The sequence below is a fragment of the Chiloscyllium plagiosum genome, unplaced genomic scaffold, assembly GCF_037043375.1.
Source record: "Chiloscyllium plagiosum isolate Xiang-an unplaced genomic scaffold, Cpla_swu_hap1 HiC_scaffold_24, whole genome shotgun sequence".
Lineage (NCBI taxonomy): Eukaryota > Metazoa > Chordata > Chondrichthyes > Orectolobiformes > Hemiscylliidae > Chiloscyllium > Chiloscyllium plagiosum.
In genome coordinates this window covers 19639690-19664931 of record NW_028270162.1, presented here as the reverse complement: position 1 = coordinate 19664931, position 25242 = coordinate 19639690, and the positions used below count along the sequence as shown (strand labels likewise).

Below are 25242 nucleotides of genomic sequence, written 5' to 3'. Positions count from 1 at the left end.
CTGCGTGGGTTTCCTCCAGGTGCTCCGGTTTCCTCCCACAGTCCAAAAATGTGCAGGTTAGGTGAATTGGCCATGCTAAATTGCCTGTAGTGTTAGGTGAAGGGGTAAATGTAGGGGAATGGGTCTGGGTGGGTTGCTCTTCAGAGGGTCGGTGTAGACCGAAGGGTCTGTTTCCACACTGTAAGTAATCTAAATCTAAATTCAGTGAAATGAAAAAAATGTAGTTAGTAAAATGTTTGTGCTTTCCTTATTGATCATTGTTGCTTTGCTAAAAACATTTTTCTTTTCAAAAATATTATTTTATTTTGGAAAGAGAAGGGGAAAATGACAGATTTCAGGCAGAATCATGCTGTCTTCCAGTTGAAATCGTAACCAATTCAAAGAATGATGGTTGTGGTTTTTGGAGGTCAGACATCTCAGCTTCAAGATACCTCTGCCTGTGTTCCTCATTAGTCAGAAGCTGAATTGATTTATCCATGTTGAAGACAATTTCTATTGACCATTTACTTGCTAATTTGTATAGTTACCCACCTCAAAAACTACTTAGACTTCCTGGACAAAGTTTGATCCATCACTATGAAAACTGATATTGCTCACGTATGAGTTTTGAAATAAAACTAAAACATATGGAAGGAAGTTACCTAACTGTTAGTCTGGTTAAAACAGTTTGTTTTAAAATTGTTGCACTTTTGAAATATGTTTTTCTTTCTTATCAAATTCCTTTGGCATTTTCCTTTTTATTAGCCCATTACTGGACAGTGCATCTCCAAATAGACAATCGTGAGGGTTGTGAAATCTGCTTCCATGTCAATGCAGTTTAAAGGTAGTCATTGCAATGAAGTCTTTTGATTTAAATTTCTTTTGAAACTGTCTTGACACCTTCCTTAGTGGAAGGAAGTTTATTTCATGGAGCTTTTGAACTTGGACCCTTGTGTTTGGCGTTGCTTTTCCTAAAATAAAACCTGCATACAAGCACAGTATGTACTGTAGACCAAACTGAGTCTGGTGGAGTTTTTTCTTGAATCTGTAAGGTATAGATATTCAAAGTGTTCTGCTTTGTTACTGGGCTGCATTTTTTTTATCTGGGTATGACAAATGCAGACATTTTCTAATCTTGATTCAGATTCAATGCGTTTTATGGAGCATGTTGCAGAACATAAGGGTTTTAATATTGATCTTAAGTTAATGTGTTAAAATCTGTTTTAAATTTGAGAATATTGCAAGCTACCAATGTTGGGTCGATCTAATTATTTTATAACTTGCATGTAGATTTATCTTTTAAACTGAAAATAAATCCTATCTTGAGATATTTCATTATCCAAAAGTTAATGATGTGAGGAGATGGTTAGGGAAAAGGACATTGTCGACCAATTATCTTTTAGTAAAACTGAAGAAGGATCACTGGCCGAAACATTAATTCTGCTTTCTGTCCACAGATGCTGAGTTTCTCCAGCATTTTTATTGTGTTCCAGATTTCCAACATTCATAGTTCTTTTGTTTTATTGACTCAAAAGGGTAATCAGCCACCTTTACCCCTTCAGAGATAGGTATTGAATATTACCAATATGTGACTTCATTTCCTCTACCAAATGTAGCAGCAAATACAAGTTGCGGCTTGCCTTTGAAAACATTAAGGAAGACACCAATGTATACGTGTGGAACGTACCTGGTTATGCTTACTGCACCACCAGGAGGATCTGGGAGTTCTGCAACACGCTCTCTGTTTGGTGGCACAAGTGGATTGTCCTCTTTAAAAGGTAAGTCAAATGCAATTTTCAAGATTCTTCTCAAGTATGGAAACCATTGCCTTAATATGTTAGCTAGCTCTTTGAAGTGTGTTTTTCAGTATTGCCTGGTATCAATACTTGAAGATCTTTGGCAGCAGTATACTTCATTGGTAGGCCAAATATGCGATTTGTGATGTTTCAAATTCTTGCCATCATTACAGTAACCATTAGTTCAGCTGTGCAGGATTATTTGCCTGAAGTGCTATTTTGAGTTTGAAGGATTATGAATACCTGGATATTTTCAAGAGATCAATGAATCGGTATTGAACATTTTTCTAAAATAAGGCATTTCTTGAAAATCATCTGCCTTATGATAAGTGCTTGTTTTCTGCAGACCCCCCCCCCCCCCCCCCCCTGTCTGGCTATACAACTGTTAGGTTGCAGCTTTTGTTTCAGCGATTAGTTAGATTCAGTTGCTGGCCTGTCTGGAGAAGAAATTAAGTTCCCAGCCAGCTCTCATGTTTCTGGAAAACCTAGTGTGGTTTGGTGTGGGATCTGAATCTCTGTCCAGTCTGAACCCTCCATTCCTCTGAAGAGGATTCTCCAGAAGAAACCTCAATCTTATGTTTCCCGAGGTGAGCTACTTTGGCAAACTCTTTCAGGCATCCACCTATGTTTCACGACGCCACTCAACACATGCCAGAATGCTACAGTGATAGCCATCTGAGCAGTCTACTCCTTGTACTTTAATCCCCATCGAATAGTAATACATTTTGGCCAAAAGTGATTTTCCTTCCTGGTAGAGGAACTGAGCTTCGGAGCCACAAGATCATGCTTCAGCTGTACAAGACACCTGGTGTATTGCGTACAGTTCTGGTCACCGCATTATGGGAGGGATGTGGAAGCTTTGGAAAGAGTTCAGAGGAGATTTACTAGGATGTTGCCTGGTAAGGAAGGAAGGAAGGTCTTACGAGGGAAGGCTGAGGGAACTGAGGCCGTTTTCATTAGAAGAAGGTTGAGAGGTGGCTTAATTGAGACTTGCAAGATAATCAGAGGGTTAGATAGGATGGACAGTGAGAGCTTTTTTCCTCGGATGGTGAAGGCCAACACGAGGGGACATAACTTTAAATTGAAGGGTGATAGATTTAGGACAGATTAGATTAATTTCTTACAGTGTGGAAACAGGCCCTTCGGCCCAAGTCCACACCGACCCTCCGAAGAGCAACCCACCCAGACCCCTACATTTACCCTTCACCTAACACTACAGGCAATTTAGCATGGCCAATTCACCTAACCTGCACATCTTTGGACTGTGGGAGGAAACTGGAGCACCCGGAGGAAACCCATGCAGAATGTGCAAACTCCACACAGACAGTTGCCCGAGGCGGGAATTGAACCCGGGTCTAGGGGTAGTTTTTTTTTTACTCAGAGTAGTAGGGGCGTGGAATGGCCTGCCTGCACCAGTAGTAGACTCGCCGATGTTAAGGGCATTTAAATGGGCTTTGGACATATGGAAAATAATGGAACGGTGTAGATTAGATGGATATCAGATTAGTTTCACAGGTCAGTACAACATCGAGGGCTGAAGGGCCTGTACTGCGCTATAATGTTCTCTGTTTCTATATTCGAAGTAATTCTCTCCACAGTACTGTGGGTGCTGGGTTATTTAGAAGGTTAAGTATTCATACTTTTGTATTATACATTAAATGTTTCAACCCATTTTTGCATTGTCATTGAATGCATATTCTGCTTATAATAAAACATTTCTTTTTTAAATATTCTGGTTGATGGATTTTTTGTTTTAACTCTTAATACAGAAAAGGTATATGACTGGCCATTTTAGGAACCCGTAGAATAATAAATTTCATGTTATTGGAATAGTGAAGTAGAAAAAGACAGTGCACTCCTTCCATCTCAATTGTAATAAGTCAAAGTTAAGCAGAACAGAATGTACACTTGTGCATCTGGGATGTATGGAGTGAGAGTCAACAAATTTCATGCATATACTTTTGTGGTAGCTCTTACAGTGAGGTGTAGAGGAATTTAACTGCTTTAGTACAGACCATACTGATTAAGTGCAAAGCCAGTTAACGGTTAAGTGTCAGTAAAAATAGAAAATGCTGGAAATAACATGTTGGCAGCATCTCTGAAGATAATATTTTAGGTCAGTTCTCTTTTGCCAGGAGTGAAGAAGTTACAATTTGCTCGTCATTTTAATTCCCCCACCCATTCCAGTCTAATCTTTAGCCTCGGCATCCAATCCATTTTATTGCCAACCTCTTTGTATTTCACCATTGTCCCTTTTGTCATTTTTGTCATTTCATCTTTCACACCACTTATCCTATCAAAGAACTTTTTTGATCTTTGTTGCTCTGTCCTTTCTGTGACTCTGCACTAAGACCCTTTTAATTTCTGTTTTTTGAGTTCTATAATTGACTTAGTTTTAATTCAGTCTTTCCCTGTGCTGATACTGTCTGACAACCTCTGCATTACCAGCATTTTCTGTTTTTATTGTAGATTTCCGTAATTTGTTTTTGTTTCGGAGTTGATTGTTCCCTTGCACATTCTTAATAAATAATTTGTTAGAATTGGAAGTACTTCTGGTATAATGCTCTTGTATTAAGTATTTTATAAAATTGAGTTGATTTTGCATTGTTGGATACTAATTGTCATTATTTAATAAGTTACAGTGAATAGATTCTACAGTTTCTTACTGCAAGGAAACCTTTAAACACATTAACACAGAATTGTCTGAAGATTTAAAACATCGATTGCAGACCACACCAAGGTCTAAAAAACAGTTAGCAGTACATTGATTAAGAATGGATTGCTGGAGGTTATTGGCTGGGAGGTAACTGGCAACTCTGAGTCTGGCATGGTAGTAAGCAAAAATGAGACACTTTATGGAAATTGAAGATTTGAAAAAAGGTAATTGAATTGAATCTGGGTTGCTCGTTTGTAAAGTCTCAGCTGACTATCGCACCATAGGGCTGAGCTATCTGCACCACTTGCTTGTCTAGAGAAAGAAATGTGTTTGGAGGCGGCTTAGCAATTATCAGTAAGAGAATAATGAGTTGAATAAATTTGAATTTAGAGAAGTCGAGAGAGTGCTATAGGAGCTTCAGCTCTTACGTAACAGGTTTGAGATTCTTAGGCCCTGTATAGTCGAGAGCACAGGCTGAAGGGAGGTGAGCGAACTGCCAATAGCACCATGGTAAAGGGGACTATTTAAGTGGGTGAAGAAATGTACTTGTAATTCGGGGTTGTATAGTCCAGGGGAATATATGATGTATTCTGATCAAGAGTCCAGAAAGCCTGTGCCAGTTTCGGGATAGCTCATCTAGGTTGCGAAGGGACTTGGAGTGGGAGAGGAAAGATACAGTTGTTGATTTCCACATAGGTACCAACAATATTGGTAAAATGAAGAAAAAGGTTCTACTGAAGGAATATGAGTAGTTAAGGTCTAAATTAAAAGGCAGAACCAAAAAGATGGTAACTTCTGGATTACTACCTAAACCACAAGCTAATTGCTAGAGTCAAGATTAAAGAGATCTATGCGTGGCTGAAAGATCGATGTGGGAAATACAGGTTCAAATTCATGGGACACTGGTACCAGTAGTGGCAAAAGATGTTCTGATGGGACAGAAATCAAAGGAATAGGTATGGATGGGATCGACTGACTCCTTTTTTATTTTCTGATAACAATGTGTGAATGTCAAAATGTACCAAGGAACCATAAAGTGTGCAGAAATTTGATTACAGAACAAATTTAAAGGCTTTGTATCTTTCATGCACAAAGCATTCAGAATAAGGTTGACAAACTGATGCAAATTGAAGTAAGTGAATATGATCTCGTAGCTGTTATGGAAACTTAGTTACAGGGAGATCAAAGATATGGGATCTTTCAGCGAGGCAGATGGGATGGAAGAGATAATGGGGTAAAGCTGTTATTAAGAAAAGCTATGATAATTGAGAGACGATCTAGGCTTGGGTGATGTAGAATCCATTCAGGCGGAGGTAAAGAGAAAAATAAGGGCAAGAAGACATTGCTAGGTGTAGTGTGCAGACTCCCAAACAGTAGTCAATCTGAAGGCAAGGCTACAAATTACAAATAATAAGAGCATTTATAAAGAATAGAGCAATAACCATAGGTGACTTTGATCTTGTTGTTTTGGTTAATCAAATTGGCAAGTGTAGCTATGACAACGAAGTCATAGTACTTAGGGATATTTTCCTAGAGCAATGTGTCATTGAGTCAATCAGGGAACACGCTATTTTGGATCTGTTAAAGGCATATTTAATGAATGAGTTGGGTAAAGGATATTAAACTCTATCATAACATGATAGAGTTTAATATGCAGTTTGGGGGCGAGAAGCTTCGTTTGGGAACAAGAGTGTTTAACTTAAATAAGGGTAATTACAATGTAATGAGAATAGGGTTAGCTAAAGAGAACTAGGCGGAATGAGCAGGAATAACATTAGGCAAGCAATGGCAGGCATTTAAGGAGATAATTCATAGTACTCCCAGTAAAAATATGTCCCAGTAAGAAGGAAAATTTCTAAGAGATAGATAAACCAGCCATGGCTAACCAAGGAAGTTGAGAGTATTACGTTGAAAGAAAAGGCATATATGCAAGCAGAAGTCAGTGAAAACTGGGATGAATTCAGTTCTGAGGAAGGGTCACTGAACCCAAAACATTAACTCAGATTTCTCTGTACAGATGCTGCCAGCCTTGCTGAACTTTTCCAGCAATTTCTGTTTCTGATTCTGATGTCCAGCATCCACAATTCTTTAGGTGACAGGGCTTTACCAGGATGTTTCTGGAAATGGAGGGTTTGAGCTATAAGAAGAGGCTGGATGGGCTAAGACTTTTTTTTACTGGAGCATAGGAGGATGAGGGGTGACCTTCTAGAAGTTTGTAAAGTCATGAGAGGTATAGGTAAGGTGAATGGTAGGTGCCTTTCCTCAAGGATGGGGACTTCAAGACCATAGAGCATATTTTTAAGGTGAGAGGAGAAAGATCTTAAAAAGATGGGGTCAGTTGTTATTTTTTACAGAGAGTGGTTAGTGTGTGGAATGAACTTCCAGAGGAAGTAGTGGATGTGAGTACAGTTACCATGTTTAAGCAAAATATTTGGATAAGTACATGAATAAGAGATGTTTGGAGGGATATGGGCCAAGTGCAGGCAGGTGGGTCTTGTTTAGTTTGGGGTTATGGTCGGCATGGTCTGGTTGAACCAATGAGTTTTTAAAAACTGCCTTTTCCACTTATTTAAGTTTTCTGCAAATCTGGCTACAGTACATTTACTTTCTTCCTCCAAGTCATTATTATATATTGTGAACAGTCGTGGTCCCAGCATTGATCCCTATGGAACTCTACTGGTCACAGATCACCAACCTGAGAAAGAACCCCTTATTCCCACTCACTATTTTCTACACATTAGTATTAATGTAGGCAGAGAATTGGCTAATATATTACCTCCAACACCATGGGCTTTTATCTCATGAGTTAACGTTTTGTGACGTGTTGTGCTAAATGCCTTTTGGAAGTCCAAATACAACAGATCAACTGGTTCAGACTTCCTCAAAAAACTCAAATTATCAGACACGACTTTACTTTCATGAGGCCATGCTGATTCTGCTTGATTGGATTATGAATTTTCAAATGTTTTCTTTAATAACTGATTCCAGTACTCTTGCAACAATAGATGTTAGGCTAATCAGCCTATACGTTACCTGCTTTTTGCCTTCCGCCTTTCTCGAATAGGGGTGTTACATTGGCAGTTTTCAAATTCTCTGGTACTTCTCCGGAATAAAAGGATTTTTGGAAAATTATAACCAATGTATCCACCATCTCTGCAGCTACAATTTACCCTAGGATGCTATGATCCTAGGATGCAAGCCAGGTGTCTTACCTGCCTTTAGTCCCATTTGTTTGACTAATGCTACTTCTCTAGCAGTGGTGAAGATACTTAATGTATGCTTTAGTATTAATAGAATGTTTAGAGTATCTTCCACCATAAAGATTGATGTAAAATTTCTGTTTAACTCTGCCATTTCATTGTTCCCCATAAACAGTTTCCCAGATTCAGTTCCTCAGTCATCTTTGTTCACTTTGACGTCACTTTCTTATTTGAAGAAGCTCTTATAGATTCAGAATGTCAGAGCACAGAAACAGATGTTTTGGTTCAACCAGACCATGCCGACCATAACCCCAAACTAAACAAGACCCACCTGCCTGCACTGGGCCCATATCCCTCCAAACATCTCTTATTCATGTACTTATCCAAATATTTTGCTTAAATATGGTAACTGTACTCACATCCACTACTTCCTCTGGAAGTTCATTCCACACACTAACCACTCTCTGTAAAAAAATAACAACTGACCCCATCTTTTTAAGATCTTTCTCCTCTCACCTTAAAAATATGCTCTATGGTCTTGAAGTCCCCATCCTTGAGGAAAGGCACCCTTTACTGCCTTGCCCCAAGGCAGTAAAGAGTCAACCACATTGTTGTGTGACAGGAGTCACATATAGGCCAGACCAGGTGAGATGGCAGTTTCTTTCCTTAAAGGATGTTGGTGAACCAAATGGGTTCTTCTGACAATTGACAGGGCTTTTGCCCGAAACGTTGATTTTCCTACTCCTCGGATGCTGCCTGACCTGCTGTGCTTTTCCAGCACCATTCTAATCTAGACTCTGATTTCCAGCATCTGCAGTCCTCTACTTTTGCCTAATGGTTTCATGGTCATCATTAGACTTTTAGTCCCACCATCTGCCATTGTGGGATTCGAACCTTGGTACCTTGAATGTTACCTGGGTCTCTGGTTTAACAGTCCAGTGATAATACCACTAGGCCATCACCTGTCCTAAAGAGAGATACAGTTTACAGCGAGATATTGGTAGGTTAAGTAAGCACAAAACGTTGGCAAATGGAATGTAATGTGGGAAAATGTGACGTTCATTTTGGAAGGAGAAGAAAAATTATTATTTAGATAGAGGAAAATCTACAGAAAGCTGCAACACTTAAGGGACTTGGGGGTACCTGTGCACAAAACACACAAAGCTAGCACATAGATAATCAGGGAGGCTAATGGAACGTTGGCCTTTATTTCAAGGGAGTTGGAGTATAAGAGTAGGGATGTCTTACTCCAACTGTACAAGGTGCTGGTGAGACCACACTTGGAGAACTTTGAGCACTTTCGGTCCCCTTATTTAAGGATAGATATCAGTTCATTGAAGGCACATCAGCGAAGAATCATTAGGATGATCCCTGGCATGGAGTGATTGTCTTACAAGCAAAGGCTAAACAGTTTAGGGCTCTATTTGCTGAAGTTTAGAAGAATGAGGATTCTTAAGGAACTTGATGGAATGTTCCCCTCATGGAAGAGTTTAGGACCAGAGATGCTGCCTCACAATAAAGGCTACCAGTTTAAGACTGAGATGAGGAGGAAATTTCTCTTGGAGTTGAGTGTCTTTGGAACTCCTTACCACAGAAAGCTGTGGGGCAGATTCCCTGTGTATATTTAAGGCTGAAGACAAATTCTTGATCTATCTATCGGGAAATCAAGGGTTATGGGTAAAATGCAGGAGATGGACGTGAGGAATGTCTGATCAGCTGTAATCCTACTGAATGGTGGACCAGGCTCAAGGGGCTGAACAGCCTACTCCTATTCCTATTTATGATCGTCTTATGGTTTGCATGATTATGAATCATGTGGCTTTTATATTAAAGGAGGTAGTTATGTGTTTCACAATACAATAGTGTGTGAACTTTGACCACTGGTAAGCTAGCAGTCCTTCCACTTGCATTTTATTTTACCTTAATAACAAAAATGGAGTGGTTCTGATGAAGTCACCAGATTCAAAACATTAACTCTATTTTCTCCCCACAGCTGCTGCCTGACCTAGTTTCTCCAGCAATTTTTGTTTGTTTCAGATTTCCAGCATCTGCAATTCTTTGTTTTACGTTATGGCATTGTGTTATCATCTAGATTTTATTTGCTGCCATTCAGTTGCAAGGTGTAGTTAAAATTCTGGTGGTGTTTGTTGCAATCTAGTCAATAGCTTTTTAGTTAAAATGTAATACGAAGAGTTATAATTGTATAATAGAGATGTTAACTGAAAATGTGTTGCTGGAACAGCGCAGCAGGTCAGGCAGCATCCAGGGAACAGGAGAATCGACGTTTCGGGCATAAGCCCTTCTTCAGGAATAATAGAGATGTTCTCAACTGATTTGAGTGGCGCATCATGTTGCATACCTGGCAGGTTTGCATTTGATCCATTTGAAGTGTGGCAAACATTCAGTTTTCATCTTTAGTTTAATTCTTGCAAAAATGCTTGATGTTAGACTAGAACATTGCATTGTGTAAGATTGGGGTATATACTGGCATACTATTAGTTTGTTCTTACCACTGTCACTGTTAAGTGACAATTTGAGGTGCTGAATTAATATCGCACAACTACCACACAGGATAATATCACATTAAAATTATCAATTCAAAGGAGAGGTTCTAAAGCAATGAGTAATAAGATATTAGTAACTTTGTCTCCTCATTATAACTTGATATATCTTTCTGTTCAGTCCTGTCCTCTAGCCTGGTTTTCAACATTTCAGATGGCCAATTTAACAGCCGAGCAGACCTGATTGATGCAGCTGGAAGTTCTCTTGGGCGGGGAGCTCTGGTTCCAGGACTGGGTAAGGAGAATGTATTGCAGGTTGATTGATTCAAATAATATTGCAAACCTTTTAATGTTAAAAGTAGGTTGTAAACCATGAGCTCTTAGAATAAGCTACTTTATAGTAATAGGCAATGTTAAGTGACAGGAGATGTCATAGTTTGCTTTTAAAATTGAAGACTAGGTTCTGCGAGCCCAGCATTTATCTGTCTGGTTCTGCCATTTAGACTTGACAGTTTTCTGTTCTACACTAAACAAAAACTGCAATTTAGCTTATGGCTACATTATTCTAAGCTAAAAAGAACATTATAAAATCAGTTATAAATGCAAATGTGTTTTTGCAATGAATAATAGGTTCCTTTTTGTTTATGGGATGTGGGTGTTTTATTGCCCATCACTAATTGTGCTTGAAGGTGGTAATAGGGTATTGTCATGCTCAATGCATAATGTCATTATGGCAATTACTTTTCCACTGTCTATTTTCTATAGCTACAATAATAACTGCACATAGGATGGTACTTCACCTTTTCTGCATTCCTAAGGAAATTTGGAATGTTTGATCAATTAATTTCCAGCATGGATTGACAGGCTTGTCAGAGAGATGCTATTTGAATTGAGTTTGAGATGCAATTTGTCTCAGGTGGACAAACTTGCCAATGATTCAAATTGACTGGTAGTCACAGCTGGTCTTTGCTGAGCTCCAACATTCAAGTATATTGTTTAATATTTGTTGAGTAAAACCGTTCTCTGACTTCTTCTTTCAATTAATTGAACTGCAAGCAGAAAAAGAAATCTATGCTGGAAGAAGAAATCTTATTGGGCTTTAGACAAGGAGATGATTAATGTGGCTCTCCATGCTTGCTCTACCTCTGAAAAAGCAGTTTAGTTAGTCCAGTTACTTTTCTTTTTGCCTATTCCCTTATAAAGTTTGCCTCTGTACTTTGTATTGCATTTTTAAAGTTACCATTGATTTTGCTTGCACCATCCTTTCAGACAGTGTATTTCAAATAATATGATTTGATTTATTGATGTCACATATACCTCAGTACAGTGAAATGTTTAGAGTTGCAAGCATACAGGCAGACCGTAGCAAACAAGGACATACAGATCATGGGTTGCTTAGATTGAGGCATACAAGGTTGCAACTTCACAAGTGGTGTGCAGAAGCAAGGTCAACATTAGATTTGAAATTAGAGAGATCCGTTCAGCTGTCTAATAACAGCAGGAAAGAAGCTGTTCTTGAACCTATTGCTTTTGTATCTTCTGCCTGATGGAAGAGATTGAAACAAAGTATTATTGGGGCAGGAGGGATCTTTGATGCTGGCAGCCTATCCGTGGCACCAAAAAGTGTAGATGGAGTCCGTGGATGGGAAGTTGGCTTCTGTGAGGGTCTGGCTGTGCACACAACGTTCTGTAGTTTCCTATGGTCCTGAGCAGAGCGGTTGCCGTATCAAACCGTTACACACCCAGATAGAATGCTTGCTACAGTGCATCTGTGAAAGGTGGTGAAGATTCGTATGGGCTTGTCGAATTTTCTAAGCCTCCTGAGGAAGAAGCAGCATTCTTGTGCCTTCTTGACCACCTGATCTACATGGGAAGATTGTTGGTTATTGTCACTCCTAGGAACTTGACACACTCAACCCTCTCCACCTCATTTCTGTTGATGTAGATTGGGGGGGTCCTTTTTTTTTTTCTGTGAAATAAATGATCAGCTCTTTTGTTTTGCTGATATTGAGAGACAAATTGTTATTATTGCACCATGGCACAAAGCGCACTATCTCCTTCCTGTATTCTGACTAATCATTATTTGATATCTGGCCTACAACTGTAGTGTCGTCAGCAAATTTGTAAATGGCGTTCTTATGAAATTTGACTACTCAGTCGAGAGTGTACAGGCAGTACAGTAGGGAGCTGAGTATGCATTCTTGCAGGGTGGCAGTATTGAGGATTATTGTGGAGGTGATACTGTTTGCTGTCTTCACTGATTCAGTCTGTGGGTCAGGGAGCTGAATATCTAGTTTCAGAGGGCAGAACTGAGACCAAGGTGTCGGAGTTTTGAGATTAGTCTGGTAGGGATTATGATATTGAAACAGGAGCCTGATATAGATGTCCTTTTATCCAGTTGTTCCAGGGATGAGTGTACGGCCAGGCAAATGGCATCCGCTGTAGGCCTGTTTCACCAGTTGCAAATTGCAGGGATTGAGGCAGCCTAGGAGGCGAGAATTAATGTGAGCTATGACTAACCTCGAAGCAATTTGCTGCAGTGAAAAACATTCATCTTTCCTAGCTCTGATGCCAGTTGTCTCAAATCTATCCTCTACTTTACAAAGATCACTTTATAGTTTGAGCACCTCTTAAACGTCCTTTTAACCTGTTCTGAGGAGTACAGTCCCTTATTCACTAGTCTCACTGTATTACTGAACTCCCATGAACTTCCTCATCCATGGCACTATTTTAGTAAATCCGCTTTACAAAGTCTCCAAGATCTTCTCATTCTCATCAAAACTATGGTAGCCAGAATTGGATGCCAAATATGAATTGTAGCCTATTCCATAATTCATAAAAAACAGATCAAATATCAGTATTTACTTAACTAATTTAAAAGGAAACAAAGTATAATTTCTCATCTTCTGATTAGATCCAAGATTGGTAGAGGGTTTACTTCTCTGATGTAATCAAACTGCATACTTAAGATATATTGGACTTTCTTGAAGCTCAGCATCAGAAAGAAAAGATAGCTGTGCACTGCAAGTTCTGATGCAGATATCAATAGGTCAATGTTGCATATGACCAATTAACCACAGCAGTATTAGTGAAAGTCTGGAATCTGACCACCACTTCATTTTCTTAGTAAGAGAACTTTAGGCCTGGATTTGGGAGAAAACAAGCTGTACTACTTTGTTAGATAATGACAGAAAATTCTGGTTAGCATTGTTATGGTGGACTTGATTGTTATTGTTTCATAAAGGAGTGCCTCCCCTTTGCTTTTCTTTACTAGTAGTGATGCACCTTCTAAAATGTAGGCTTTTACCAAATTGGTTGGTTGCATCTTAATAATTAATTTTCTGTACTAGGAGCCTGCTATGATGCCATGAATAATATGATTTGGACGTGTTCTAGTGACTACATGGATCAATGGTGTAACCCTGGTAACCAGGCCTTCCATCACATCTGTCAACGACTAGGTGTTAGCCACATCATCCTTGAACCAAAAGGTTAGTGCAGTCTGACTTATATATTAATTAACGCTACTGGCATACCTTATTTAATTTGCGTGGCCTTATTTTTTGTGCTTATTGCACCCCCTTCCCTCCCTCCAATCTTTTGACTTTACTTTTCTTGAAAGATATTAAATTATATTGTGTGTGGTTTCATAGAGCAATGGCAGAATTATAGAGTTTCTCAAGACTATTCTTCACTTACTTATCTAAACAGTAGAATTTAGAGATCAACACCCATATTATTTTTTGTTTAGTTTCTGGCAAGGATCACCAATGATGATTGGAAATGGAAAGCTCATTGCTCCTCCTCTTCCCCACAATCCACAAAATCACGAGTGGCAAAAGCAATACAATCTCCGACCCAAATTCTATCTATGATCAGTTAACTCAGCACACTGAAGTGATTGTAAAGCAGCAGTATTACCTTAGAGTTCTGCATCTGTTCTGTTCCACCATCTTTGTGCTTTCCTCTTGGATCATCTGAATCTATCAAATCACTTGGACATAGATGCGCATGTATCTGTGCACAAGTCTCAGGTTTGGCGTTTGCAAAACTGCCTGAATAAATAACAGTTTTTGCTTTGTCATATGTGAAGTATGTTTAGTGCCGTGGTCAAGTTAAGTCGAGGGAAAGAATAGACTGGCTTCAAATGCAGCACAATATATTGAAGGAGTTTGACATTTGGTGACCTCTAATAGGACCATAAAATATAAAAATGCCTTTTATGTTGGCTTATTGTTGATCACTCAAAATTGTTGGTTGGATGCTAGCAGCAATATCTGAAGAAAGATAATACCCAAATAATGCAGAATTGATAATGTGTAACAAATTGTAGTTTCAAATTAACGTATTAAAAGATTATAAATCATTGCTTTTTAATTCCTGTTGTCTATGTTCTGTGTTTTTAGATGAATCTGTGTCAACCAGTAATGTAATTAACCAACTTCTGCATCATGTGGGAGCAATGTGCATTCATCAGCTCAATTTGCTGACTGCTAGTGCTAATTTACCGATCTCAAACTTCCTGGGAAAGCAGCACCCCATTGAAGCTCAGCACCTGAGTAGTATCTGTGACATAATGGAGAAGGCCATGGCAAACAAGGATGCCTGTATTATTCGCTGTATTCTTATTGTTTTTCAGGTGTAGTATATCATTGCATTTTCACTTTGATGTTTGTTATCTACAAACTTCAGTCTTTCACACTCTAATTCAAAGATTTACCTTTTGGGCGCATTTAAGCAACTGCTGCATACAGTGAGTTGAGGGGTGCATAGATTAAATTATTATATTTTATATTAGGATTAAAGCTCGGCACAACATTGTTGGCCAAAGGGCCTGTTCTATGCTGGACTTTTCTATGTTCTGTGTTCTAAGTGTGATACTTCGAATGTTTATCTATACAAGGCTGCATGAAGAAATGAAAACATTCTGTACTGTTTTAACTTGACTGCAGATTTTGGCTTTCCTATTGAGAATCACTTATTGAAGCAATAAGTGCTGAAGTACTGGTTAGATCTGGATGGCTAATTTACTCAGTTAAATGTTCTGTAGTTCTCATCGGGATTGAGGCTAAGCATCATGAAGTACATGCCCTTGTTTTATCTGCACTTTTCTACATTATCTAATAGACAGAAACATCTTGTCCTTTCCCACATCACTGAGCTCCTCCTTACCACGTTTCTGCTTTCTATATCTTGATATTCTTCCTGTACTCCAAATAGGAATTGGGAAAGTCAAAACTGAATTAGTTTGAGACATATTGTTATATTAAAGGCTGTAGACAAATTCAAGTTGCTTTAGTTATTTTGCTAAAGAAAAATAAGGCCATTGCTTTCTATGTTGTACTTCAGGTTTTTTTTGGCTAAGGCAATCAACAAAAAATGTAAGACTATAAGACCGAAGGAATAGGCCATTTAGCCTATCCAGTCTGCTCTAACATCCAATGAGATCATGGTTGATCTGATAAACTTCAGATATAATATCAAGCAATGTTTAAATACTGACTTGCATTGCCATAGCATTCAGAGCAATGGGAAATGGAATGTTTGTTCAGCAGCATGGGCATTGTGGGCCAAGTGGCATCTATGTGCTGTAAGCATTCAAATCTATTGATGTGGAGCAAAAGTGAACAAGTGGAGTTGAGATACAAATCAGCAGTAATACAATTGAATGATAAAATGGGCTGGAGATGTTGAAACTTTCTGAAACTGGCCCCATGTAAAAGGAAATACATTACAGTGCCTCCACTTTCAGCAAAGTCTAATTACAGTATGTTGGTAATTTTCTTTAAAGATGTGAACAAAGGAATTTAAATTAGGAAAAATAAAACTGTATAACTTTTAAAAAGTATGATATTGCTTATATATGGAGAGGAGAAAGGAAGTGTTGCAGTATATTTTTAAACTAAAATTTGGGGCTTCTATGTTCAAAAAAATCCATAACTCGTGGGCTAATCTGAGTACTGTATAATTGTGCTTTTTTTATAGGTAATATTCAAGTTTTTCTTCAACCCGCAAACAGAGCGAAACCGCGAGATTGTACAACGATCTGAGGTACTGCTCTGGCAGCTTTTAAAAACTCCTGTTGATGAAATTGGTGAAGAGATTCAGAGGGAGGTGTGTTTGGCTATTAGGTCAGTGATTAATGCTGCAAGGTATTGTTTTAAAATCTTTTGTCTTAAAATATGATTTAATTACATATTAATGTTTTCAATGATCCTGCTGGTGCGTAACTTAATGTTGAAAGTGAGAAGGTAATACACTAAACCTGAGTTTTGTATAACTGTTCAAATTTCGTAAATGAGCTTTGCACTTGTAAGCGCAAAAGTTTTAATTTTTGTAATTGGGAAGCGCAGCTGATTTGGTGAGGTGCTATTGCCATAACATCTATCAAGTTAGTCAAGATACAACACTTAATCTCTAGTTGTGAATTATTTTGATTGCTGCGAGTCCTAGAGGCTAAAAAGAAATATAGGTTGACGAATGTTAAATAATTTAAAAGAACTGTTCGATTTAGCTGTTTTCAAATGGAATGCTGGTCGAAATATAAAAATTGACATCAGACCTTTTGGTTTCAGGGGAGGAAAAATGCTTGTTTCTATTCCCAGTGGTTGCTAAGTAATTAAATAAGCACGAGAGAAGATTGCATGCACCTGTGCAATCCAGTCTGGCAAAGTTCAGAGTTGAGAGATGTTATTACATACCTCTGGGGTAGGTGAGCCTTGAATCCAAGCCTCCTGAATCAGAGGTAGCAACATGACCACTGCATAATAGGAGCCCCATGTCTTTTATGTAAGCGTGGAGTGCTCTTGTACAGTGGTAGTGTCCCTACCTGTAAACCAGGAGGCATGGGTTCAAGTTCATTGTGTCCCAGAGGTGTGTAATAAAATCTCTCAGCAGGTTGATTAGGAAAATATACATAAAGAGCATTCCCTATCCAAAGATCTAGAACAAAGAACAACACAGGAACAGGCCCTTCAGCCCTCCAAGCTTGCACCAACCCATTTTGCCCTTTCGGACCAAATCTCGCTTCACTTAGAGGATCCGTATCTCTTATTCCCTTCCTGTTCATGTATTATCCAGGTGCTGCTTGAATGCTGCTGTTGTGTCCTTCTACCACCACCTCTAGCAATGCTTTCCAGGCAATCGACATCCTTTGTGCATCTCTATTAAACATTCTTCCTCTCACCTTGAACCTGTGTCCCTACGTAATATATCCTCCCACTCTGGGGCAGGGGGGAAAAGCCTCATACTTTCCACTTTATTCATGCCATTCACAATTTTATAAAATTATATCAGATTGCCACTCAACCTCCTGCATTCCAGTGAAAACAAACCCAGTTTATCCAACCTTTCTTCATAGCTAAAATTTACCCATACCAGGCAACATCCTGGTGAATCTTTTTCTGTACTCTGTGTCCACATCCTTCTGGTAATGTGGTGACCAGAACTGTTCGTAATATTCCAAGTGTGACCTAACTAAAGTTCTACAAAGCTGCTACATAACTTGCCTAATGTTAATACACAGTGCCCCTTCCAATGAAGGCAAGCATGCCACATTACTACCTTATCTACTTGAGCTGCCACCTTCAGTGATCTGTAGACCTGCACACCCAAATCCCTCTGCATATCAATACTCTTTAAGGCTTCTGTCAATCACCGTACAATTTCCACCTATACTTGATCTTCCAAAATGCATCCCCTCACATCTGAACAGATTAAACTCCATCTGCCATTTTTCTGCCCATGCCTCCAACTGATTTATATCCTGCTGTATCCTCTGACAGTCCTCCTCACTATCTGCAACCCCATCACTCTTTGTATCATCTGCAAACTTACTAATTAGACCAGCTGCATTTTCCTCCAAATCATTTATGTAGATCACAAACAGCAGAGGTCCCAGCACTGATCCCTGTGGAACATGACTCGTCACAATGCTCTATTCCGAAAATCATCCTTCCACTGCTACTTTCTGTCCCCTATGACAAAGCTAGTTCTATATCCATCTTGCCAGCTCACCTCTGATACCATGTGACTTCACCTTTTTGTCCTAATCTGCCATGAGGGACCTTGTCAAAGTCTTTACTAAAGTCCATGCAGAAAACACCAACCACTTTTCCCACATCAAGCATCTTCGTCATCTCAAAAAACTTGATGAAGTTAGTGAGGCACAACCTTCCCTGCCTAAAACCATGCTGTCTGTTGCTAATAAGTTATTTGCTTTTAAATGCCTATACATCTTGTCCCTGAGAATCTGTTCCAATAATCTCCCCACCATCAACTTGAAAGTCACAGGCCTGTAATTCCCAGGATTATTCATGTTACCCTTCTTGAACAATGGGACAATATTGGCTATTCTCCAGTCCTCTGGGACCTCACTTGTGGCCAAAGAAAATACAAAAATATCTGTCAATGCTCCATCAATTTATTCTCTTACCTCCCGAATATTCTTGAATAGATCCCATCAGGACCTGGGGACTCATCTACCTCAATACTTTGTAAGATGCACAACACCTCTTCCTTTTTGCTAGCAACTTGGTTTAGAAACTCCACTCCTTTCCTGAAATCATCCTCCAGTTCCTTCTCTTCGGTGAATACTGACACACACTATTCATTTAGGACCTCATCTGCCTCTTCTGGCTCCATGGACAGATTCTGTCCTTTGTTCTTAAGTGAGCCAACCTTATCCCTGGCTACCCTCTTTGCTTTTTATATATGTATAAATGTATATATGTAGGGATTCTCCTTAATCCTGTTTGCTAACCACTTTTCATGATCCCATTTGGCCCTTCTAATTTCTTAGTTTAAGTTCTTTCCTACTTTCCCTCTATGCTTCAAGGGCTTCGTCAGTTCCCATTTTCCTGGATTTTACGTATGCCTTTTTCTTTTTAACCAAGGCCATAACATTCCTGGTCATCCAAGGGTCAAGTAACTTGCCATATCTATCCTTCATTCTTGCAGGAACTATTATCAACTGTCATTTGAAATATTCCCACAAGTCTGATGTGGATTTGACTCCAACCAGCTGCCTCCAATCAACATTCTCCAGTTCCTGCCTAATATTGTTGTAGTTCACCTTCTCCCAGTTTAATGCCTTCTCCCAAGTACTGCTGTTATCCCTATCCACGAGTACTTTAAAACTCTCAGTTTTGTGGTCGCTACTCCTGAAATGCTCCCCCACTGAAACTTCACTCACCTGGCCAGGTCCATTTTTAACACCAGGTTGAGTATAACCCCTTCCCTGCTTATGTACTGTCAAGCAGCCCTCTTGAATGGTGCTTACAAATTTTCCCTCATCCAAGCCCATATCGTGAAGTGAGTCCCTGTCAATATGGGGGAAGCCTTGTAACACTATCAATATAATAGGATTGGCTCTGAGGTGAGACACTGAGGACCTGTTAGTGCTGAAAGCACAATTCCAAATGTGAGAGTCCATGTCTTAGCAAGAGGAAGCAGAGGAATAAAATAAGTATGGTTCAGGAGAAACTGATGGTTAAATGAACAGCAAGCCAGTTGAGTGCCTTAATTCTTTGCGGAAAACCAATACATTGATTTTTAAAAATATAATTGTCAGTGGTTTTTTTTTTTGCTGACCCACTGAGAAAATAGTTTTATTATTTTCTGGGATATGGACATCACTAGCAAGGTCAGCATTTGTTGTCCATTCCCAACTGCCTCTGAATGGAATTGCTTAATCGGCATGTTTTAGAGGGCAGTTAAAAGTTAACTCCATTACTGCGGCTCTTGACTGGGTAAGAATGGCAGACTTCCTTCCCTAAAGGCAATAGTAACAAGATGGACCTTTAAGATAAATGAATTTTGTGGTCACCGTTATTGAGACTAGCTTTGAATTCCATATTCCTTTTGTTAATTGAATTTAAATTTCATCTGCTTTGATGGTGGTTTTAAATTCATGTCCTGAGTGTTAGCCTTGGTTTCTGGATTATGAGACTTGTTGCAGAATTACCAGTAAACTGCAGTTTACCTCCAGTTCAACCACTAGGTGTCATTTACTTTTGTGTTTTCTTGAACTGTTACAGTCAGTGTGTGGAAATATTCTAGCAATACTGTTAGGTACAAAGTTTGAGGATTTCAATCCAAGGAACGAACAAACAAATTCAAATTAAGATGCATGGGATTGGAGAAGAACTTGGAGCTGGTAATGTTCCCATGCACTTGCTGCTCTTGCCCTGCTAGACAGGAGAGGTCTCACAGTGCTGCTGTTCTTAACCTGACCACACCTTTGATATTTTGAGGTCTAGGGAAGGTTTATTATAGTTTTGTGAAATTTTGCCCTTTAAACTGTATAACATATTATTTTGCTTAACAAGAAGCTATCAATTAATATTAGTGGGATATCACTAACTGCTTTCAGTGACCATTCTTTTCACACTGGACTCTATTCTGGGAGAATCATTCTGCAAAATAATGTTAGTTGAGTGTTGTCATTTTTTTTTCATGTGAAATCTTATGGGCTATGAGAGGCATAAATCAAAAGAACAGCTTGTACAAGAATCAGATGGTATTTCTTGGTCCTTTAATTTCCAGCGATTCAACATCTTGATACCATTCGGGGTGGTAATTGTTTAAAATTTGTTTTTGTAATGAAGCACTGTTGAGGCAAAAAGGCTGAAATGAAATAAATAAATTTTTGATTAATAAGATCACAGCAAGGTATTGAAGCCAAACTTTGTCTTAATAACATTGCAGTTGAATCTAATTTTATGCCTTCACAATATATACTTACAATGGGCCCTCTTGCAGCAGGTAGTGACCCTATCTCTGAGCCAGAAGGCTTGAGCTCAAGTCCCACCTGCTCCAGAGGTATGTAGTAATATCTCTGACCAGGTTGATTAGAAAAATAGGTTAATTTTTTTTTAAAAAATCATTTGCATACTGCCCAATCAGGTCACTGGACGTGTTATCTGTGATCTGGTTGAAGGGACTAAATGTATCCTGGCTAAATTTGCCCATGACATCAAGATGGTACGAAAGTAAGTGAAGAGACAGAGAGTCTCCAAAAGCGTATAGATACTGGGCAAAAGTTTGTCAGTTGGCGTATGATATGGAAAAAATGTAATTTGTCTGCTTCAGGAAAAGTAGATAAGCAGCATGTGACATAAATCAAGGGATCCGTATGTCCTAGTATATAAATCACCAAAAGTTGGGGAAAGGTTGTAATTACTTTAGAAACAGTTCAGAGAAGGTTCACTTGATTCATTCCTGGGATGAAGAACATATTTTATCAAGAAAGATTAACCTTTTACACCATTGGTCTTTATAAGATCAAGAGGTAATCTTACTGAAACGTTACCAAGTCCTCTAGGGATCTTATCTTTCTAGATCCACATTCTATGTTTTCTCTTTTTGGGGGAGAAATCAGAACGTGGAGTTGAAACCACAATCAGATCATCCATAATCTTATGGAATGGCAGCGCAGGCTTGAAGGGCCAAGTGGCTTGCTTGTGCTTTTTAGTGCTATTTTCCTCTGGATTGGGAGTCCGAGCCAGTTTTGTTCCTCCCACTGACCAATTGTGCTATAGTTAACTGTAGTGCTTCAGTTTCTGCCTTCTCTGCATGATTAGAGTTACACTTAAGATCAAACTGTGTAGTTTTGTGTCATAACCAGTTGAGCAGAATGGAGTTATGAATTCTAATACCAAATTTGTTTAGGTGTCTGATCTTGTAATCATTTTTTTTGCATCTTGACATAAACAAATGCATCTTTTACATGCTTTGTCTGGTTTTATCATTAAATGTTGCAACATTGCAATATTGATTGGAACCTCCTTTTGAGCAGATGGTTTGGAAGGAGCTGTTTTTGTAACGTGTGTTCAGGAGGGTTTCCTAACTTAATACATTGACAGGCCGACGAGGGGAGAGGCCATTTTGGATTTGGTGCTCGGCAATGAGCCGGGGCAGGTGTCAGATCTTGCAGTGGGAGAGCATTTTGGGGATAGTGACCACAACTGCCTCACATTCTACATAGCTATCGAGAAGGAGAGAAGCAATGGAGGATATTTAATTGGGGAAAAGGAAACTATGATACTTTCAGACATGCGTTGGGAAGCATAGACTGGGAGAAATTGTTCCATGGAAAGGGCACTATAGATATGTGGAGACTGTTTAAGGAACAGTTGTTGCGAGTGATGCACAAATGTGTTCCTCTGAGACAGGCAAGAAGGGGTAAGATAAAGGAACCTCGGATGACGAGAGCGGAGGAGCTTCTCGTCAAAAGCCGCTCTCGTCAAAAGAAAGGAGGCAGCTTATGTAAGGTGGAGGAAGCAAGGGTCTTGCTCAGCTCTAGAGGATTACAGGCAGGTGAGGAAGGAGCTCAAAAATGGTCTGAGGAGAGCCAGGAGGGGGCACGAAAAAGGCTTGGCAGGAAGGATTAGGGAGAATCCAAAGGCATTTTACACTTATGTGAAGAATAAGAGAATTATCAAAGAGAGAGTAGGGCCAATCAGGGATAGCATAGGGAACTTGTGTATAAAATCTGAGGAGGTAGGGGAAGCCCTAAATGAGTATTTTGCTTCTGTCTTTACGAAAGAAAAGAACCTTGTAGTGAATGAAACCATTGAGGAACAGGTAAGCATGCTGGAACAGATAGAGATTGAGGAAGCTGATGTGTTGAAAGTTTTGACAAACATTAAGATTGACAAGTCTCCAGGGCTAGACCAGATTTGTCCTCGGCTGCTTTGGGAAGCGAGAAATGTGATTGCTTCGCCACTTGCAAAGATCTTTGCATCCTCGCTCTCCACCGGAGTCGTACTGGAGGGAAGCAAATGTAATTCGTCTCCTCAGGAAAGGAAATAGGGAAATCCCCGGCAATTACAAACCAGTCGGTATCACGTCTGTCATCTGCAAGGAGTAAGAAAGGATTCTGAGGGATAGGATTTCTGACCATCTGGAACAGCATGGCTTGATTAAAGGCAGTCAGCACGGCTTTGTGAGGGGCACGTCATGCCTCCCAAATCTTATTGAGTTCTTTGAGGATGTTACTAGACAAGTTGATGAGGGTTGAGCTGTGGATGTTGTGTATATGGAATTCAGTAAGGCATTTGATAAGGTTCCCCATGGTAGGCTCATTCAGAAGGTCAGGAGGAATGGGATACAGAGACATTTAGCTGTCTGGATACAGAATTGTCTGGTCGACAGAAGACAGCGATTGGTAATGGAAGGAAAATATTCTGCCTGGAAGTCAGTGTTGAGTGGTGTTCCACAGGGCTCTTGGGCCTCTATTCTTTTAATTTTTATTAATGACTTGGATGAGGAGATTTAAGGATGGGTTAGCAAGTTTGCAGACAACACAAAGGTTGGAGGTGTCATTGACAGTATAGAGGGCTGTTGTAGGCTGCAGCGTGACATTGACAGGATGCAGAGATGGGCTGCGAGGTGGCAGATGGAGTTCAACCTGGATAAATACGAGGTGATGCATTTTGGAAGGTCGAACTTGAAAGTTGAGTACAGGATTAAAGACCGGATTCTTGGCAGTGTGGAGGAACAGCGGGATCTTGGTGTGCAGCTACATAGATCCCTAAAAATGGCCACCCAGGTGGACAGGGTTGTTAAGAAAGCATATGGTGTTTTGGCTTTCATTAACAGGGGGATTGAGTTTAAGAGCCGTGAGATCTTGTGGCAGCTCTATAAAACTTTGGTTAGACCGCACTTGGAATACTGCGTTCAGCTCTGGTCGCCCTATTATAGGAAAGATGTGGATGCTTTACAGAGGGTTCAGAGGAGGTTTATTAGGATGCTGCCTGGAATGGAGGGCTTATCTTACGAAGAGAGGTTGATTGAGCTCGGACTTTTTTCATTGGAAAAAAGAAGGAAGAGAGGGGACCTAATTGAGGTGTACAAGATAATGAGAGGCATAGATAGAGTTGATAGCCAGAAACTTTTCCCCAGGGCAGAAATTGTTAACACGAGGGGTCATAGTTTGGCGGAAAGTATAGAGGGGATGTCAGAGGCGGGTTCTTTACGCAGAGAGTTGTGAGAGCATGGAATGCGTTGCCAGCAGCAGTTGTGGAAGTGAGATCATTGGGGATATTTAAGAGACAGCTGGACATGCATATGGTCACAGAAATTTGAGAGTTCATACATTTAGGTTTACCTCACATGAGGATAAATGGTCGGCACAACATCATGGGCTGAAGGGCCTGTTCTGTGCTGTACTATGTTCTATAGTTGCACATCTCATCATGAATGTTATTGACATTTGTCTGAAATGCATCTCTAAAATTAGAGAATGCCGTTTTGTGTATTTATGACTATAAAAGCCTTCAGACTAGTACTTTCTGTGCCTATCATTTGGCTGACTTTATTTCTGTGCAGCAGTTATTATTTCCTCCCACCTGCTGAGAAGAGCAGTAGAATAGAAACTTGTCGTCAACTCGAGCATTGTTCTGGCAAAATCTACTCTGCAACCCACCATTTGAAATTCCACAAGCAGAATGTGTTCTTGGTTTTTCATGATGGTTAAGATACGTGTACTGATCAGGGCACCAACTCTTTTTAAAGTAAGAAAGTAATGCGATGGAGCCGGGAGAATAGAAGTCTTGGTTTAATGTCTCACTGAGAAGTGTCAGAACTGCACTGAGGTGTTGGTTCAGGTTTTGTATTGAAGAACCTGAACCCGAGACCTTCCTGACTTGCAGTTGAGAATGACACAGCTAACACCAAATATATACTTTTCTTTACTTATAGCTCAGGACTTAATACACTGTATCTTGGAGAACAAGAACTGAACAATCTACTGAAATTAGTATTAACAGAAGGTAAGTGATTAATCTTTCTGTAAAATAATTACCAGATGTACCTTTAGGTTGTTTAGATTGAAGTGCATACAACATTTTTCATAATAATTCATATCATGACATTGGTGTTTAAGTTTTATTTTTAGACCTTACATTCCCATTTTTCCATTCTTCTTTGAAATGCACTGTGTTCCAATGAATAGCCCAAGACCACAAAAATAGTTCTCTGGTCTTTTCTTCTTTTAAGTAGCTAATTGCTTGCTAGTAGTTTGTATCATCTATTAGCTGCTAGAACAGCTTCGGGTCATTGACATCTCTTCACATGTTCCCTGGTAAGAATGGTGGCTACTGGGTGGC

General features: G+C 39.5%; 1 protein-coding gene across 4 annotated transcripts in view; it reads left to right on the top strand.

Moving 5' to 3' along the window:
• The window catches only part of hectd4 (HECT domain containing E3 ubiquitin protein ligase 4), a 295048-nt gene that overhangs the window by 86529 nt on the left and 183277 nt on the right, over positions 1-25242 (top strand). For all 4 annotated transcript variants that reach the window (XM_087999963.1, XM_087999965.1, XM_087999964.1 and 1 more), the window contains exons 9-14: positions 1596-1757; positions 10314-10427; positions 13483-13623; positions 14539-14771; positions 16118-16263; positions 24836-24906. In XM_087999963.1, coding sequence (XP_087856089.1) covers positions 1596-1757; positions 10314-10427; positions 13483-13623; positions 14539-14771; positions 16118-16263; positions 24836-24906 — 867 coding nt within the window. The remainder of the gene's footprint in view (positions 1-1595; positions 1758-10313; positions 10428-13482; positions 13624-14538; positions 14772-16117; positions 16264-24835; positions 24907-25242) is intronic.